The sequence below is a fragment of the Clytia hemisphaerica genome, unplaced genomic scaffold, assembly GCF_902728285.1.
Source record: "Clytia hemisphaerica strain Z4C2 unplaced genomic scaffold, Clytia hemisphaerica genome assembly, whole genome shotgun sequence".
NCBI classification, from domain to species: Eukaryota; Metazoa; Cnidaria; class Hydrozoa; order Leptothecata; family Clytiidae; genus Clytia; species Clytia hemisphaerica.
Window position 1 is genome coordinate 502,362 of NW_027103282.1, and position 17,517 is coordinate 519,878.

Below are 17,517 nucleotides of genomic sequence, written 5' to 3' on the forward strand. Positions count from 1 at the left end.
TCACACACACCGAGTCTGTATTTGTAATCTCTTAATTCTCGCCGGAGTACGGGAAAATTCACTTTTATTAAGCATTATTCCTAGAATTCATTAGTTTTTTTTTCAATTTTGACTGAGTTGACCTAGTTGTAGTATAGGTGTCAAAATACCGACAGTACTCTAAAGGGCCATAACCTTTAAAGCAAATACTTTTTTGCTTCGTTTTTGCATTTTTGGAATCTTCCTCAAATTCTGCGTCGATCGGTAGGCAATTTGTAGGCACTTAAAGCAGAACGAAGGTCACCGGAGCCTCTGAAAGTCAAACTTTCGATGAAATTCAATGAGGTCAAAATTCTTAAAGTGGCTTGGCAGTGAACGTGTCAGTGTTAGGTAATTTTTTGTATTTTTTCACCGGTTTTTATCGGGACGGATCCTTGACCGGGTCACTGAGACAGGGGTGTATCGTACGTTTTCTTATCATTTTGTCAACAAATCTTAGAGCCAACCAGAGCGTTATTGATAATCTTCTCCCGTCTCTGAAGTATCTGAGATTGTTAAGTACCTGAAATAAAGAGAAAACAAAAATATACGATGATCGGATTAATTTCTCTATTCTTTTTATTGACTCAGCTATCACACCCAGTATCACTGCGAAAGTAGAAAAAGTTAGCTTTTCAGGGGGCATTTGTAGCGGTCGAATGATACTTGAGACAGGGGTATTCAATGGACACTAAACGTCAAAACAGTGTTCATTTAAAATGTCCGTAAACAACGGGATATGAACACTGGTTTTTTTTCATGGCCTGTGAAACAGGGGTATGGGTGTGGGTGTGCTAGACTCTACTGAGGTAAAAAAGAAATACGCACCTGCTGGGTGTGATAATTTTCTGCTTTTAGATTCAATGCTATCTATCGTAACCGCGGAAAATAACGACCATATAACATATGTTTGATGACTCTATCGATCGATGCTTCGTTGAAAATTTGATATTTTCGTAAGTGCACTTCTTTTATAATCATTTATTTACTTCTCCCTTTTCATTTTCTCTGGAACGAAACGCAAACGTTAGATAAAAAAACAAACTTGGATTTAGCTAATGTAGTCAGACCTTTCAGAGACGTTTCATTTTCTTACATTGCACTTTCTATTGTGCATTCGATGAACACTTTTCATAGCGCACACTAATCAAAATTTTATTATCAATGATACTAAACGTACTACCAAAATATATGTCCCTTAGGTATTACATTTTTATGACGCTCCATCTAATGAATAATTACTTTGTGAGAATTGCATGAATTCAAATTTGATAACTGTAATTTTTGAAAAATGGTATTGCTCCACCACAGAATATAGAGAGTGTTTGTTTATGTTCCGAATGGTGCCCCGTCAAATTCTACCGACTTCACCCCGAAACGAGTGACTCGATTTTCTTGTATTCGATTGAAGATTGTTCCTCGTAGAAGAAACTTTTGAAAATGAAATTTTCTAAACTCGCGAATTAGTCTCATTAGACCCCACTAGTCAAGTTCTGCGGTATAATTAGGTGGTAGATCTCGTCGGGAAGAGGTAATTTGCCCAAAACCTTCCAATTCTATCCGATTCACCCCGTCCTACGGTAAGGGTCGGTTTTTTTCACCTTTCAAAGTCTCTCTAAGAGGGTAGCAAAAATCACAAAACTTCATATCAGTCTCTCTAAGGGTCGGAAAATTCAAGATTTCTAGGAAACTTTTTGGAACCACGAAAATCGAAATTACAAAGGAACAAAATTTGATCGAATGCCAATCGAACATAAATGGAATCAATCGAATGCCAATCGAACATAAATCGAAGTAATCGAATGCCAATCGAACGTTAATCGAAGTTGATCGAACGGTAATCGAAACTAATCGAACGTCAATCGAACACCAATCGAACGGTAATCGAATCCAATCAAAAAAAAGATGTGAAATTCGATTGGCGTTCGATCAATTCGGCTAATCGAAAATCAATCATTCGATTGGCTTCGATTAAGTTCGATTGATTCGGTAATCGAATTTTTCGATTGACATCCCCTGGACTATAAAAGGTTACACCAAATTAATTTCATTGTTTTACAAGCAAGACCGATCCTTTTTTTTCAAAATCAAAAAGATTATAATACTGTATATACTAAATTGGAGGAGACTCCATAAGCTTTTTTTAAAGATATTAGAACAACAACTGAACAAGGTGAAAAAGTTAAAATCCACCTCAGATTTTGGATAAATTAAAAGAGGTTCTATGCCACAAGAGATCTTGACACAAAAAGTAATTAAGGTGAATGTGACACTTTATTGAATAACAAATTACTCCACATAAATTATCTGCCCTCAGCCAGTAAAAACATGATAAATGATCTCGTCATAGGTCACTGCTGTGGAGCAAGTAGTTTTATTGTTTCAAAACCAATACAGAACCAACATAAAAACAGTAAAAAAACACAAAAAGTAATTTAGGTACTTTGGCTGAGTCCAATTATACTGTATTTTTCAATTTTTTCAATTCAAAACATATATTTACCCAAAGGAAGGGACACCAAGTTTAGAAACCTAATTACAAATGGTGCAACCTAATAAAGAAATGAAAATTATTAAAATAAAATAAAAGTTTTTTAAAATCTATATAATCTAAATAAAATCTAATGTATGTATGAGTATAAGTTCATGTAATGTTTCCAGCTCACCATCAAAAGTGAAACTTGTAAGCATGCATAATTTCTCATTCTTTAAACCACATACGTATGTTATTACCTGTGATAAACAAACACAAATGAATACTACGTAGGGGGTGGAAGTCACTGACCAAGGTCAGGGTTAGTGATGGCAAAATAAATTTTTTTTGTTAGGAATTGCCGTTCTTTATTTTGTCTTTCGATAATTTGTCTTTCTTATAAGAGGGTATGGAAACGTTAGATGAACAATCTTGGTCTCGTATAGCGCATGGTGTATGAAAGTTTCACTCCAAATACAAATATTGTCAAAAGATTTGACAGCAGTATATATAGAACAACAATCATATTTGAAATGTTTTTTAAATCCATTTTTTAGTTCAGTTGAACAAAAAGCTTTTTGTTCGTAAAGGATCATTCTTTTTTCATCACTACCCACCACCACCACACAATGATTCAGCTAGAAATGTTGAAGGTTTTACTGGTTTATTCATCTGTCATCCATCACTCTCATCAATGCCACTTACAGTAAGGTGCACTGGTTTAGAAATGATACAGTCTCAATACCAAAGAAATGCATATTATCTCAAACAATCCTATTCTCTTCTCTGTATGGTGATAGATTGATGTATTATTTTCCATAGAATAAGTTTTTTATGTTATAGGTACCTCTGGCTCTGATGCAAAACTTTTTATGGCTTCCAATCCAAACACTTTAGGCAAAAAAAACAGCTTTCTTGGTTCTGTCACCCTAATGTCATTGTTGTACCTATATCATCGTTTAATGTTCTAGTCAATGCAATAACTCCTTTTTCTTGTGTTATCAGCTCATTAATTTCATTTATCCAATTATATCCTCACCAATTTTTTTTCCATGAGAATAAAAATAATGAATGAATCACAAAAATGTAAGTGTTGAGAGTACTTGAAAGTGTCATCACAGCACCAATCATCAGGTATAGTAAGTAAAGTTCTGGGTTTATCAAATATACTTGGGCGATGTCAATTCTTGGATCACTGACAAACTGATTAACTGTGATCTTCCAGTGTGCCAGAGTCATTTTTCCCACATTTTAATTTTTACTCACTCAGAATACTGGAATATTTTGGAACATCAAGCCACATCAAGCCATGTCCCATGCGAAAAACACACGCAGTGTTGATGACCCCTATAGCGGCCCAATATAAAAACTATAAACATTATTGATGTGCCCAATATAATATAGACACATAATTTCGAGGACACAATATGCCCGCTACAGGGTTTTTTTTTTGGACCTACGGGATTTCTTTTTTGGACCCACGGTATTTTTTTTGGACCCACGGTATTTTTTTTGGACCCACTGGTTTTTTTTTTTGGACCCACGGGTTTTTTTTTCGGACCCACGGGTTTTTTTTTTGGACCCACGGGTTTTTTTTTCGGACCCACGGGTTTTTTTTTCGGACCCACGGGTTTTTTTTTTTGGACCCACGGGTTTTTTTTCGGACCCACGGGTTTTTTTTTTGGACCCACGGGGGCACGAACCCACGAGGGCACGGGACCCACGTAAATAATCACACTCCCATGGTGATTAACTCCCGGCGGATTTTATTAAAACTACTTTCTATTTATAAAAAACCATCTAATGAATGTCTCAAAGGACATAATTACCATGGTAATTGTTTGAATACGAGGCAAGTGATTTGTCACGTATTTATGAAAAGGTCTATTGAGGACAAAAAGGAAAAACACTGTTGAATTTTCTGGTGGTGAATTTATTGAGGAATAATTTAGGATGAGGGTGTGGTGGTGGCTCCGTCCTCTTTGGCATAAGCTTGAAGGATTTCGGCACGCTTTTGTGCTTGACGTTCTTCTCGCCTTTGTCGGGCAGCCTTGACTTTGTTACGTCTGGCTTCGGCTTGATCACTGTAAAAAAGGAAGGAACGATGACAGTTAGATTTCAAACCGTAAAATCCTTTTCTAGCTTACAGTAGAGCTCAATAAGGATCAGGAAGACTCTTTTAGAATAGACCTTATCGGAGTTTTTGATTTTTCTAAAAAAGCGATGCATTGTGGGATTGTTTCAAGTGTATTACAATAGAATTCCCAGAATTCCCTTGAGTATTTTTTTCAAGTCCACTCGCTTTAAGTGTGCACCAATTTCAGTTTTTCCAGGCAGATTATAATCAACGCAAATCTGTTTAAGTCATACACCGTTGAAAAGATAATCCAGAGTACTACAAATTTTGAGACAAAAAAATTGTTGAAAATAAAGATGAAAGTATAGAAGAAAAGTATGGATGAATTATCGTTCTAACGATATATCATTTGATAGAATTGAAGCATTGGTTGAAGAATGACAAACAAAACAAAAATTAGTGCACACCTGAGCTTTTTTTACATGTACTCTTAGGTTCCAAATAAACAGGGGTGGGTTCGAATAAACGGGGGGGGGGGGGGGGTACCTAATTGCTGGGGGGGGGGTTGGAAATTGGCCTAGCCTCGAGATCCATGCTATGACTTTTTATTTTATATACTAATGGCTAAATTTCCCAGCACCAAATGACAGTCGAAAATACAGCTAAACAACGCTAAATTCGTATTTGTACATTTCAGCCAAAACCTGCAGTCAGGCAGCCGAGGTCACAAAAAAATGGGATACAGAGTCCAAATATCTAGAAGTTATCAACCGGATCTATCCAAATTAAATATTTAACTGACATCCCCAGTAACATTTTCAGTCCCAGATGATGTCATCATAGACTCAAGCTAACGAAAAATTTTTGTGAGTGTCTTCAAACGTAGATTACGAAAAAGGTCAATAACTATAGTTGAAAATTTCTCTATAAAAAGCTACGTAGGGTTCTTTGTGCCTGCAACGTAACTTTTACCTGGTCTGGGAGGAAAAAATTTCAAAATTCAAACTCTTCTAAATGGAAATCAAAAACCACCATTTGAAAGCTATCAAAAATCAATATAGAAAACTTTTAGGTGGATATATTTGATTTCTCAACAATGTAACTCTAGAATCTGAGAAAATTACAACCCGTTTTAACTTTTCATGTAAATCTTCAAATGTTGATTCTGACCTTTCTTTAATTTATGTCGAAAATTGCGTTGATTGGTGTATAATATGTTAATAATTTCTTTCTTAGATTTTTCGTTTTGCTTGTGATGTCATAAAAAACAGGAATGTTCCCGGACACCCCTGTTTAGTAATTTTGATACTGTTCGGTTGATGATTTTGTGATCACAATGGTCATATTTATTCAAAACAACCATTCAAAACAACCAACAGAAGTTTGTTTGAAACTAAAGCACTTTTTATGTGACCCCAGCTGACTGACTACTGTCCAGTATATGTCAGATTATAAAAATACAGGATGGGTTTGCTGCTAGCAGCCCTACCTCAAAAGGTTAAAAGAAATCATAAACAATTCGACAAAAATAAAACAATATTTTTTTTTGAAAATTCATTAATGGTTTCTGTATTGATGATGTTTAAAGTGACTCAATACCTTAAAGCCTTTATAAATGGGGGAGTTTCCAAGGTTTGCATAATGATACAAGTAATACTTGTATCATTATGCTTCATTATACTTAAAAATCAGCCGAAAGGTTAATTTCCATACCTGAGTTCTTTGCTTCTCTTCTTTTCAGCCTTCTTCTTGTGAATATATTCCATCAAGACACGTTTATTTTTGAAAACATTACCTTTGGCTTTCAAGTAGAGTTCGTGGTATCTGAAAAAAAAGAAAGATTAATAAGCCTATTGTCTATTACAGTGTTGCAACCAGGTTTTGTAACTATGGACGGAATTTGTTAAAAAATCTTTGGTTTAGCGAGTCCTTTGAACAAAAATCATTACTGCTAAAAGGACGGAAATAGTGTATTTGTATCACAGCTGGACGGATTTCCGTCTACAGACGGAAAAGTTGCAACACTGCTATTAAGCATGTGAATATTTCCTTAAAATTTTTCGTATTTTTAGGAATTTAATTTTGCAAATTTTGACTTAATGAAGTATCTAAAAAGAATGTATTTCAGAAATCACGAGGATAAAATAAAAATCTTCCTGCTTTTGCTTATAAAATTGGAGAGGGAAAGTGTTATTTCAAAAGAATGTCAATGTTCTATAAATGCATTATTACATAAACACAATATTGATTAAAAAGGCTGAACTATTGAAAATTTTGCATAGTTTGTAAATTTAAATTAGGGAAGTCAGAAATCAGGGATCATACCATATTACTTCGAATAAACGCCCCCTTCTTTTAAATGCCCCTTAGAATAAACGCCCCTCCTTAAAGCAAAATTATTTAATAAAGGCCATCCTCAAATAAACGCCTCCTTCGAATGAACGCCCCCTCAAGGGGAGGGGCGTTTATATGAAACTTGTGACTTTAATACTTCAGTACCAGTATCGATTGGGTTTAATAAGGAAGATTTTAGTCATTTCTTGTAACCAGAGCAGTTTTCGATGCAATTTTAGTCGTTGAGCCAAAGAAATTTTGCACTAAAATCCTGACAAAGAACTAATCCAAAGGGTATATTTGCTCTAAATATTCGACTTTAGACTAAAATAATTTAATAAACGCCCCCTTCTTTTAAACGCCCCTCCTAAAATCGAAAAAAATTTGATAAACGCCCCGGGCGTTTATTCGAAGTAATACGGTACCTTATTACATGAAAATAAATATGAAGTATTTAAAGGCCTTGAAATTAACACGCAAAAAATTAACACAAATTTTATTTGCTTTTTAATAACACCACGGCTGGTTTTAATTAAGGGGGGTTTTTATTAACACAAAAATTTTTAATTTGTGTTAAATACTTCCATATTTATTTTCATTTCAAACTGAGAGTTTAAAAAGGCACAATTTTTTTAGCTTTCGCAATACATTCTAATCAATATATGATACATTTTCTACTCTTAAGAATAATATGCAAGCAAAGAAACAGTTGTATTTTCACTAGGGGTCGTTTTACCCAGGGTCGCATTGAAAGCTGCGTCAGGACCCCCACGCCCTCCTAATGCTTTTTATCAATGAATTCTTTTAGACAAAAATCATTGGAAATTGAATTCTCAAAAGGTGTAATTCTAGGTGACTACTCTCTGGTACCTAATAGCCAGGGGAATTGGAATAACTTTCAAAACTTAATAAGCGGGGGGGGGGGGTTGGAATAAAAATGTCCTGGTTGGAAAATTTTTGAAAAGGAGGCTAATACTGGAATTAATATCTCCGTAATCATAATTAACAGAATAGCAGCATTTCACAAAAAAGACCGATGGTTGGCAAAATTTAAGGGCTGCTCAGACTGTCTAAACAAAAGGAACATGAGACATAAAGATAGGGCCGTTTGTTTTGGTTAAAATTGTTCTATAAAATAGCGAAGCGAACCAAGGAATATAAATATGGAAAGTAACATTTGTCACAGAATAGACATCTCAAAAATCAATATTTATGTTGAAATTTCTTAACGTCACAGTCAACCCCCACCCCTTCGCCTAATTTGATGTTAGTCGTGGGAAGAATCGATATGTGAATGACCCCTAAATGGTAGCAATGTTTCAAGACCCTAAGCTAAGTTTTGAATATTGACTCTAAATACCTTCTTTAATGGAACCAATAATTGAAACAAAGTATGTTTTTTTTGTTAACAGTTTTTGAGATAAACTGAGTGATTCTGACTATGTTTTTTTTCTCATTAAGGAGAGGTTGCCCGAGACCACCCTTATTGGTCAAAACTCTTATTTCTAATCTGGACGAACCAGTGCTTGTCCACTATTTCACTCTTAGACAAGCTGACTCAAACAGCATCAAAGAAATGTCAAAGCATCGGATTCAGCAAGTTGGATGAGCTGTTCAAGCAGAAGCTACAAGCTGGTACAGGTACACAAGACCCTGCCTATGCCCCGGGCAGTCCGGGGTTTTTTTTATGCGTGCCCGGGGTCCGTATTATTTGTTTTTGAGAGACTACCCCGGACGCCCCAGAAGCCGTGCGGTGCTTTTACCGAATCGCTGACGCGGCGGCTTTTTTCTATAGTCGGGTAATTATGGCGCAAAATTGGAGCCCCAGCCCCAGAAATTGCCCTGGACTGTCCGGGCAAGGCGGGTCGTTGGTAAACAATACCTAAGAACTTTAGCACTTTGGCCATTATATTACACGGACAAAAGTCTTTAGGTGGCTATTTTAACCTAGTTATAACATGGTTGTGTAGAAGACATTAATCTCAATTTCTAAGTACCAAACTAAAACACAGCTAAAAAATTACTAAAATGTTGCTCAATCTCTTTGCTCCCGATATTGCGTATAATCTTCGAGGCCGCGCATCTTTCTCCAAAATTTTTTCTGCTATACGTGCATTTGCAGTACCATGACGTTTACCGTATCCCTTATGTCTACCTTTACGTTTAGCTTCTAAGTTTGCTCGTGTGCGAGCTCTACTGTGTACGACTTGTGGTTTTTTGATAATCAAACCATCTTTAACAAGTTTGCGAATGTTTTGTCGTGAATTAGCATTTGCAATTTCTGAGGATTCATTAGGGTCGAGCCAGATCTTCTTTTTGCCACACTTCAATACGCTGGCGGCCAAGCGTTTCTGGAGCCTGAGGGTACTGTAACGAAAAGAAGCATAGCCAAATTATTAATAATAACATCATCGTAGTACCACCAAAATAACACAAAAAATGATTCAAACTTTGAATAGTTTAATACCGAATGGTCGAGTAAAGGTACTTGGTTTTCAAATCACATTGTAAAATTATAAAACATAAGCAATCGAGATACGAACCTCATGGCTTCACACACCGATTAGAAAAGAAAGCCATTTTTGCACGACGAATATTCTAATTTACCAACCCCGACCCAATCCTCCTTACCTTATCCTATATAATATTTCTTATTAGTCACGCTGCGCGGTCAAAAATGGCGGGGCGTTCGGTGAGGGGCGAGGGCGGATATGAGTTGAACATCTAATTTGTCGCCGCCCCTGCGCGCCATACACGCACGGCGTTAAAATGTAGAAAATAGTTTTTATCAGGCAATGTAAACACGACCACTTTCATTCTCGAAAAATGCTTCCAGCGCCACGCAAGTTGCACCACTAGAAGAAACTTCAGACCCAAAATTTGTCTGCAATATGCAATCTGCATCATCAATGGGGCATCAATGTCAATTGAATAAAAACCTGGTCTGGGGAAGTCGGGTTCAATCTCGTTCCCGTGTATCCCAGGCTTTATTTACGTTACTTATTACTGAGGTTAAGCATACCAGGATAATCACGACGACGGACGAAAAATGGGATCAGGTCTAGGCTGCTGGCATCCACTAACGGATTCGTGCTCCTTATAGTACCAGGGGTTTTGTAGAGGTCTGCGATTCAGACTAGATCAGGTCCGGTTGGACTGGTCGCTGGTTGGATTCTTGACCAGTTTTTGAAACTGGTCAAGAAAATGTACCCGAAACTCATTTTGCTGACCCAATTTCGTAAAATCTTACAAAAAACCTGGTCAAGAACCCACCCCTCAGCTGGTCAAGAAAATCTGACTTTCTGGTCAAGAATTTACCCGTGATCTTGTCAAGGACCTACCCCCCAACTAGTCAACAATCCACCCGACCTGGTCAAGGACCTACCCCCCAACTGGTCAAGAATCTACCCGACCTGGTTAAGAACCGACCCCCCAACTGGTCAACTATCCACCCGACCTGGTCAAGGATCTGCCCCTCAACTGGTCAACAATCCACCCGACCTGGTCAAGGACATGCCCCTCAACTGGTCAACTAACCACCCGACCTGGTCAAGGACCTGTCCCCCAACTGGTCAAGAATCCACTCGAGCTAGTCAAGAATCTACCCCCCCCCCCCAACTGGTAAACAATCCACCCGACCTGGTCAAGGACCTGCCCCTCAACTGGTCAACAATCCAACCGACCTGGTCAAGGACCTGCCCCCCAACTGGTCAACTATCCACTCGAGCTAGTCAAGAATCTACCCCCAACTGGTAAACAATCCACCCGACCTGGTCAAGGACCTCCCCCACAACTGATCAACTATCCACCCGACCTGGTCAAGGACCTCCCCCTCAACTGGTCAACTATCCACCCGGCCTGGTCAAGGAAAGTCGGCTTTGCTATTAAACGATTTTCCGCGATTTTGCTTTATTGTTGGTGTTGGGATGATATTGATAGTGTCGATAGTTTAGTTTTTTTCTATTAAAATTCTTAATTTCTTAATTTAATTTTTAATCTCTGAAATCGTCGTAAACCATAAAATGGCTCAGTTTAGCTATAGTGAAATGATCAAAAAGTATTCAGTCCCCTAACAAAGGGACTGTAAGACTTTGGCTATTTAGTGTAATCGGGACTTTTTTTCGCACTAAAATCCGTTAGAAAGCCTTTTTTACATGTCATATTTGATGTTTATGTTTGCTCTTTTTTATATGCACTTTCGATATGTGCAATAGTTTTACGTTTTGCTTGCGGCTTAGATCGTTAATAAACGGCGCACCTACCCTTGATTGAACGTTCCGCGTTCAGTCGAATAACATGAGGCATATATTTCTTTTGTTGATCTCGTATGAAGAATTCTAAGTCACGTGTATGACAAATTTCGTGTAGACGTTGATTAGATATCATTTTTCGATAATCTTTTTCAGTTGGATTTACAAACTTTTGACCATTGTATCATTCGCCGAAGAAAAGAACGATAACTAACATTCAATCTATCAAATTGGTTTTTTGTTAGGTTCCAATTTTGACACGCGTACGAAAGTCGACTTCTCACAAAACTATTGAGGAAGTTGATTCGGGTGTGAAGGTTGATTCGCTGATTTTGAAAGAGGTTTGACATTTCGTTGAATTTAGCAGATGCCATTTGAATACGGTTATTGACTTCTGCATTTCCGGTATTGGGCTCGTCATGGCTGATGATTATCGATCCAAGATATGTGAATTTGGTGACGTTTTTGATTGGTGTCTCGTCGAGTGAGATAATTGTGTCGTGATAGTGTTGTTCAACAATCTGGTGATTCAGAACCATAGTTTCTGTTTTGAGTTTGCTAACTACTAGCCCAAAACTTTCAAAAACTTGGTTTAGAATTTCAGAACCAGATAGAAGACTTTCTTTGTCAGTAAAGAAAAGTACTAAATCATCCGCATATCCAATCCATGGGAGTTCCGCTTGTCCAAACGTTTGGATGTTTTTATGTCGTATTTGGTACAACGGTTCGGGTGAGACTTTTCAAGTTGATGCGATATTTGTGTTTGAATAAGTTGATATCATTTGATTTTTCTTTGAAGAGTCTCGTGACAAAGTCAATATAGAGATTGAACAAGAAGGGACTTTCTGGTCCTCCTTGTCGAACACCAGATAGAGGTTTGAAACGTTTTATTTGCATCTTCGTAAGTCAGACTTGTATTTTGATAAAGGTTTTCAAGAATGTCGAATATTTCTTTATCTTTTCAAAATACTTCCGTACCAAGTTTCTACTACATTCTTTGTTCTTTTCGTGGTGTTATCACTAATAAAAATGTACGATATATCGCAAAATGCAGGTTTGTGGCCCCATAGAATGCAGGTCTCATCGGCAAGAAATAATAGCGAATCGTGGAATAAAGAGTAGTAATGAATTTTTGTCAGAAAAGATAGCAGGGGTATTCAGACGTCCTTAAGAGAGGAAAAGAAAGTCTTTTCCATTCAGATTATGCCCGTTTACGTTTGTGAACTATGTCGTAAAGAAAGTGTAGAAGATACAGTCAAAAGTTGGACCTGCAATCTCCCTCGAAATATATTGAGATTTTAGTGTATTTTAACGTTTTTCAGAATTTTAATCTCGGGCGAGAATTGCTATTTTAGCACTTCCACTTTCTTCCATTGAATATTTCGATTTTAGAGGGGTTTGGTGGCTTCTAGGCTATATTCCAAGCCTCATTCGAGCAAATTTGAGCTTTTAAATCCTGAGATCCGAAAGTCCTAGGTCTTGTGTTAAATCTCAGAGTTAAAACTCTACTTTCCAACTGTAGTTTAAGGCGCTTAAAAATCAATTGTGGTGTTCAAAATTACACCGGGAACTCCCCTTTGTCTCAAATATTTCTTGAAGGATTGTGGTAAAATTTTCAACGCTGCGGTGCTTTTTGTGAAGTCGATTTTATTGTAAGATACCATCGAATAGAGTGTAAGATTCTGAACAAGAAAATGAACAGCAACTTGCTTCTTACCTTAAAGTACTAACGCAATTACGGCGTTTCAAAGCTTTTAAAATCACGGTAAAATGCGCAACTTGGAATTGACGTCAAAATTAGTACTTTACGTCAAAAAAGTCTGAAAAACTGAAAATGCAGGTCTCAATTTATCGACTCCACGTCTTTGCCTTGACTTTGATATATTTTGAAAGCTGATACATCAGCGCATTTTTCTGTACCCCTTTTATCGACTTATCTTCAATCTAGCGGTGAGCAGTGAAGAAATTGTAAAATATTCGAAGAAAAAACACTCCTCAAAATTTCTTAAATCCTCAAAATTATCGTTTTATCCTCGTTATATTTTGCTGAATTCGGTTTTTTATTCAAGAACACAATGTAAAGTATCAGTCCGACTAATCAAAAGTCTTCTAAAGCGTGTTTGTGACTTGTAACTGACGATTTACGTTAGACCTACATTCTGTGGGGCACCTGCATTCTGTGGGCCAGGGACTGTACACGGGAAAAAATTCTCCTTCCCCCTTTCCTGGGTGTCCATCAAAGTAGGCTTTTTTCACCCCGCGTTTGCAATTTTGGAGGTCCCCCCAGTCGACCCTTAATTTACGTATTCACGCGCGAAAAAAGACCATTTTCACGTTCACGCGGTAATTTTGCTTTTAATTCTTTTGTTAAACGATTGTGACCTTATTGCTCGGGTAAGTTATGGCATGTCTTAAAATTACCATAATTTTTAGATCGCATTAGCCGACAGAAAACGACCAAACAAATGACTGAACATGAAAGGTACTATAATGTAGTTTCTAACCTGATGTGTAACCTAATTGTTTTTTCGCCGATTTTCGCGAAAAACCGTAAAAACTGATTATTACGTAATAATCGATGACGTCATAAAAACTAAAAATTGAATTTCTCAAGGGCTTTTTATACAATCTTCTTCAAACTTTTACCAAAGATGTATCTCACTAAAATCGATCATTTGAAAAAAAAATTATTTCTAAATTCTGATTACGTCAGCAAAAAATAAGATTTTTTCTTTTTTCCTAATTTCTGCTGAAAACATCAAAATTTCGGAAAATTTTATGTTTCAAATGATCGACTTTGGTATGATACATCTTTGGTGAAAGTTTGAAGACGATTGGATAGACCATTCTTGAGAAATTTAATTTTTAGTTTTTATGACGTCATCGATTATGACGTCATAATCAGTTTTTACGGTTTTTCGCGAAAATTAGCGAAAAAACAATTAGGTTACACATCAGGTTAGAAAATTCATCATAGTACCCTTCATGTTCAGTCATTTTTTGGTCATTTTCTGTCGACTAATGCGATCTAAAAATTATGGTAATTTTCAGTTTTTGAGACATGCCATAACTTACTCGAGTGGGCTAAATACAACCTTTTTATGGCCTCTTTTAAAGCTGTTTGACCTATTCTTATACAAAACATTTTCGCCAAAATGAAGTTTTCTGCAGTTTTGTGACCTTATTCTCGATAGCGTCGACCCTTTACGGCAATGGTTTAGGTCTGTCACGCTAAAGTTACAAAAAACTACCTCTCTGGCGTACGGTGGTATAAACCCTGCTTGAATTTACTGGGAGGAAAATGCTAAGTTAAGCCTTAGCTTTAAGGATTTTCCCCGGATTTTCTTCGTCACAGACGCGTATAAAAATCTTTTATATTGAGGATAAATTTTAAATCGAGTTTTGGCCTAAAATCATGGTCTGGAAAGTCGCAGGCTTTAAAGAGGTAGTGCAACCAGAGGCCCCAAATTCCAGAGTAAATTGTCTCATAGAAGGAAATTTATGTAAAAGAAGAACGCGAGCGGAGCGAGCGCGAAAAATTTTCGACAATTTCCACTCTTTTAAACACGCTATTGTTACCCAAGTATGCCTTCTTGGTCACACAATTCATTCAAAATTTTTGATTATATTCAATACTGACCATTTACTGGCAAAAACCTGGCACGGCGAGCAAAGTACCTGTCGTACACATTCATAGTTTCACGCAAAAGGAAGATGTGAAAGCATCTTATAATCTTATGGCTAGTTTAGAACTACCTACTTTTGCAAATCATTGAAGGAACTGTCTCCAAGTTAACGCGGTATCATGTACTGCATTTAGTAACAATATACGTGGCTACAGAAAGACGACCATCATTAGCTCCGACAGAGAAAATCTTCTCATTTAGAGTCTTTTGTATTGGATCAAAACACTCTCGTTAGATGCAGTATTTGCATCACAAAAGTTGTCATTCAATATTACAAAATGCGCCCTCAGAAAAATAAGGAAAAAATATTTGTTTATCTTTAAATTTTATAAAGTTTTGATTATTTTGAACAACTTTACAATGACAATACGTCAATATATCCAAGATTGTGTCAGTGAAGCCGGTGAAGCGAGCAAGAAAATTTTACAGATTTAGGTTTATTCAGTTTCGTTCTAGACAATAACTTGCTTTTCAATTTCACGCTAAAAATCTCGATTCACGAATTCACGCTGGTAAAATCTTATTTTCACGTTCACGCTGATATCTCAATTCACGTATTCACGCGCCGAAAAAGTCCAATTCACGTATTCACGACAGAAAAAAGGGTCATTCACGTGTCACACCAGCCCCTAGGGGAGCCTCATTTAGCTGACTTATCCCGAGTATCCACCACTCTGGGTTTACAACTGGGCCTTCTCTTATCCCGAACGCCTATCACCCTGGGTTTACAATTGAGCTTTCTCTTATCCCGAGTAACCATCATCCTGGGTTTACATTTGGACTTTTCTTAATCTCGAGCGCCTATCACCCTGGGTTTACAATGAGGTTTCTCTTATCCCGAATGACCGTCACCCTGTTTTAAAAAAGTGTTTACAATTGGGCTTTCCACTTTCACACGTACACTGAAGTTGAGCCCATACTTTAGCACGTTACAGTATTTTGTGACGTTACGTCAAAAAGAAGATGCTCTATTGTCATCAAATTTGTTGAGTGGCGTCAATTTTTGAATATATAACTTCCACACAAGCTATATATTCGAAAATATTGGACTGTAAAGAAGCCAATGAAATGTCGCTATTTACGCGCGTTGGGTAATAATCACGTTTATACGCTTCTACTTGTACGTTCTCTAGCTGACCCAACTACGTCAAAAAATATATTGATTAAGATGATAAATAAAGTTATTTTCGTTTGAGTTTACGAATTAGAAAATAACCAATGTCTTTACCTGAAGCTGAGCGCTTCCAATTTGTTCGCGATTTTCGCGAACGACCCTTAAATTCACGAAATCAAATTCCCACAAAAAGTTGTTTTGATCGACGCAAACTAATTCCTAAGAAAGGCAGTTTTCTGATTTTCTTGAGATTATTAGGACATGAAAACGGGGTTTTAAGATTAAGTTGGAGACATGTATGGATTGTTGACCAGTTGAGGGGCAGGTCCTTGACCAGGTCGGGTGAATTGTTTACCATTTGGGGGTAGATTGCCTAGCTCGGGTGGATAGTTGACCAGTTGAGGGGCAGGTCCTTGACCAGGTCGGGTGGATTGTTGGCTAGTTGGGGGTAGATTCTTGACCAGGTCAGTTCGGGTGGATAGTTGACCAGTTAGGGGGGCGGTTCTTGACCAGGTCGGGTGGATTCTTGACCAGTTGGGGGGCAGGTCCTTGACCAGATCAGGTGGATGGTTGACCAGTTTGGGGGCAGATCCTTGACCAGATCGGGTGAATAGTTGACCAGTTGGGGGGCAGGTTCTTGACCAGTTATGGCGGATTCTCGACCAGTTAAGGGGCCGGTTCTTGACCAGGTCGGGTGGATTCTTGACCAGTTGGGGGGGTAGGTCCTTGACCAGGTCGGGTGGATTGTTGACTAGTTGGGGGGGGGGTAGGTCCTTGACCAGATCACGGGTAAATTCTTGACCAGAAAGTCAGATTCTTGACCAGCTGAGGGGTGGGTTCTTGACCAGGTTTTTTGTAAGATTTTACGAAATCGGGTCAGTAAAATGAGTTTCGGGTACATTTTCTTGACCAGTTTCAAAAACTGGTCAAGAATCCAACCAGCGACCAGTCCAACCGGACCTGATCCGAAAAATGTAATAGGCTGTGAAAATACAAAATTTGATTGGTTGAAATTCACTAGCCTATTAAATTCTCGTTCGTCGTCGTGATTTTACCGATTTACTTCGATTACTTAACCTCACTATTGACTTATGGACGCCAGAGATTGAGAATATTATCTAAAGTCTATTCACGATAAGTGTGCACTCTTTTTTCATTTACCTGTAACTTTTGAAGGAATTCTTCAATCTTTATAAATTTGGTATCATTGGAAAGATATTAGTTAGTGGAACAATTTTAAATAAAAAAATCTTTAAAATAATTCTAAAAATGAAGATGAAAATGAAGAAGAAAAAAATGAAGATCTTGTAGAAAAGTGCTATAACTATTATTTTCACTTAACACATTATTCAATTAACATAATGTTGTCTACATCGTAGACTTCTGTTTTTCAACACCTTAGTGGCTAGGGAGCACAAGTCCGTTAGTGGGAATATGATATGCCAATAATTTATGAACAAATACCTAAATTTCGAAGCAACAGTTCATGGATTTCCGATACCGAAACAATTTCAGAATTCCGAAATACCGAAGGATTTTTACATGATAGTCTTGTCTGGTAGATG

At 37.3% G+C, this 17,517-nt stretch overlaps 1 protein-coding gene and 1 long non-coding RNA gene across 2 annotated transcripts; both read right to left on the reverse strand.

The window, feature by feature from the left end:
* Positions 1-14: 14 nt before the first annotated feature.
* LOC136804419 (uncharacterized) lies at positions 15-1,036 on the reverse strand. Its single transcript, XR_010846272.1, has 2 exons — positions 847-1,036; positions 15-541 (listed from the first exon to the last, which is right to left on the reverse strand). It is a non-coding gene; the product is annotated as an uncharacterized lncRNA (long non-coding RNA).
* A 3,372-nt stretch (positions 1,037-4,408) lies between these two features.
* LOC136804426 (large ribosomal subunit protein eL19-like) lies at positions 4,409-9,526 on the reverse strand. Its single transcript, XM_067061140.1, has 5 exons — positions 9,446-9,526; positions 8,963-9,269; positions 8,550-8,587; positions 6,282-6,392; positions 4,409-4,575 (listed from the first exon to the last, which is right to left on the reverse strand). Exons 1-5 carry the CDS (start codon positions 9,448-9,450, stop codon positions 4,440-4,442), a joined length of 597 nt encoding a protein of 198 aa, XP_066917241.1. The 5' UTR covers positions 9,451-9,526; the 3' UTR covers positions 4,409-4,439.
* Positions 9,527-17,517: the final 7,991 nt, after the last annotated feature.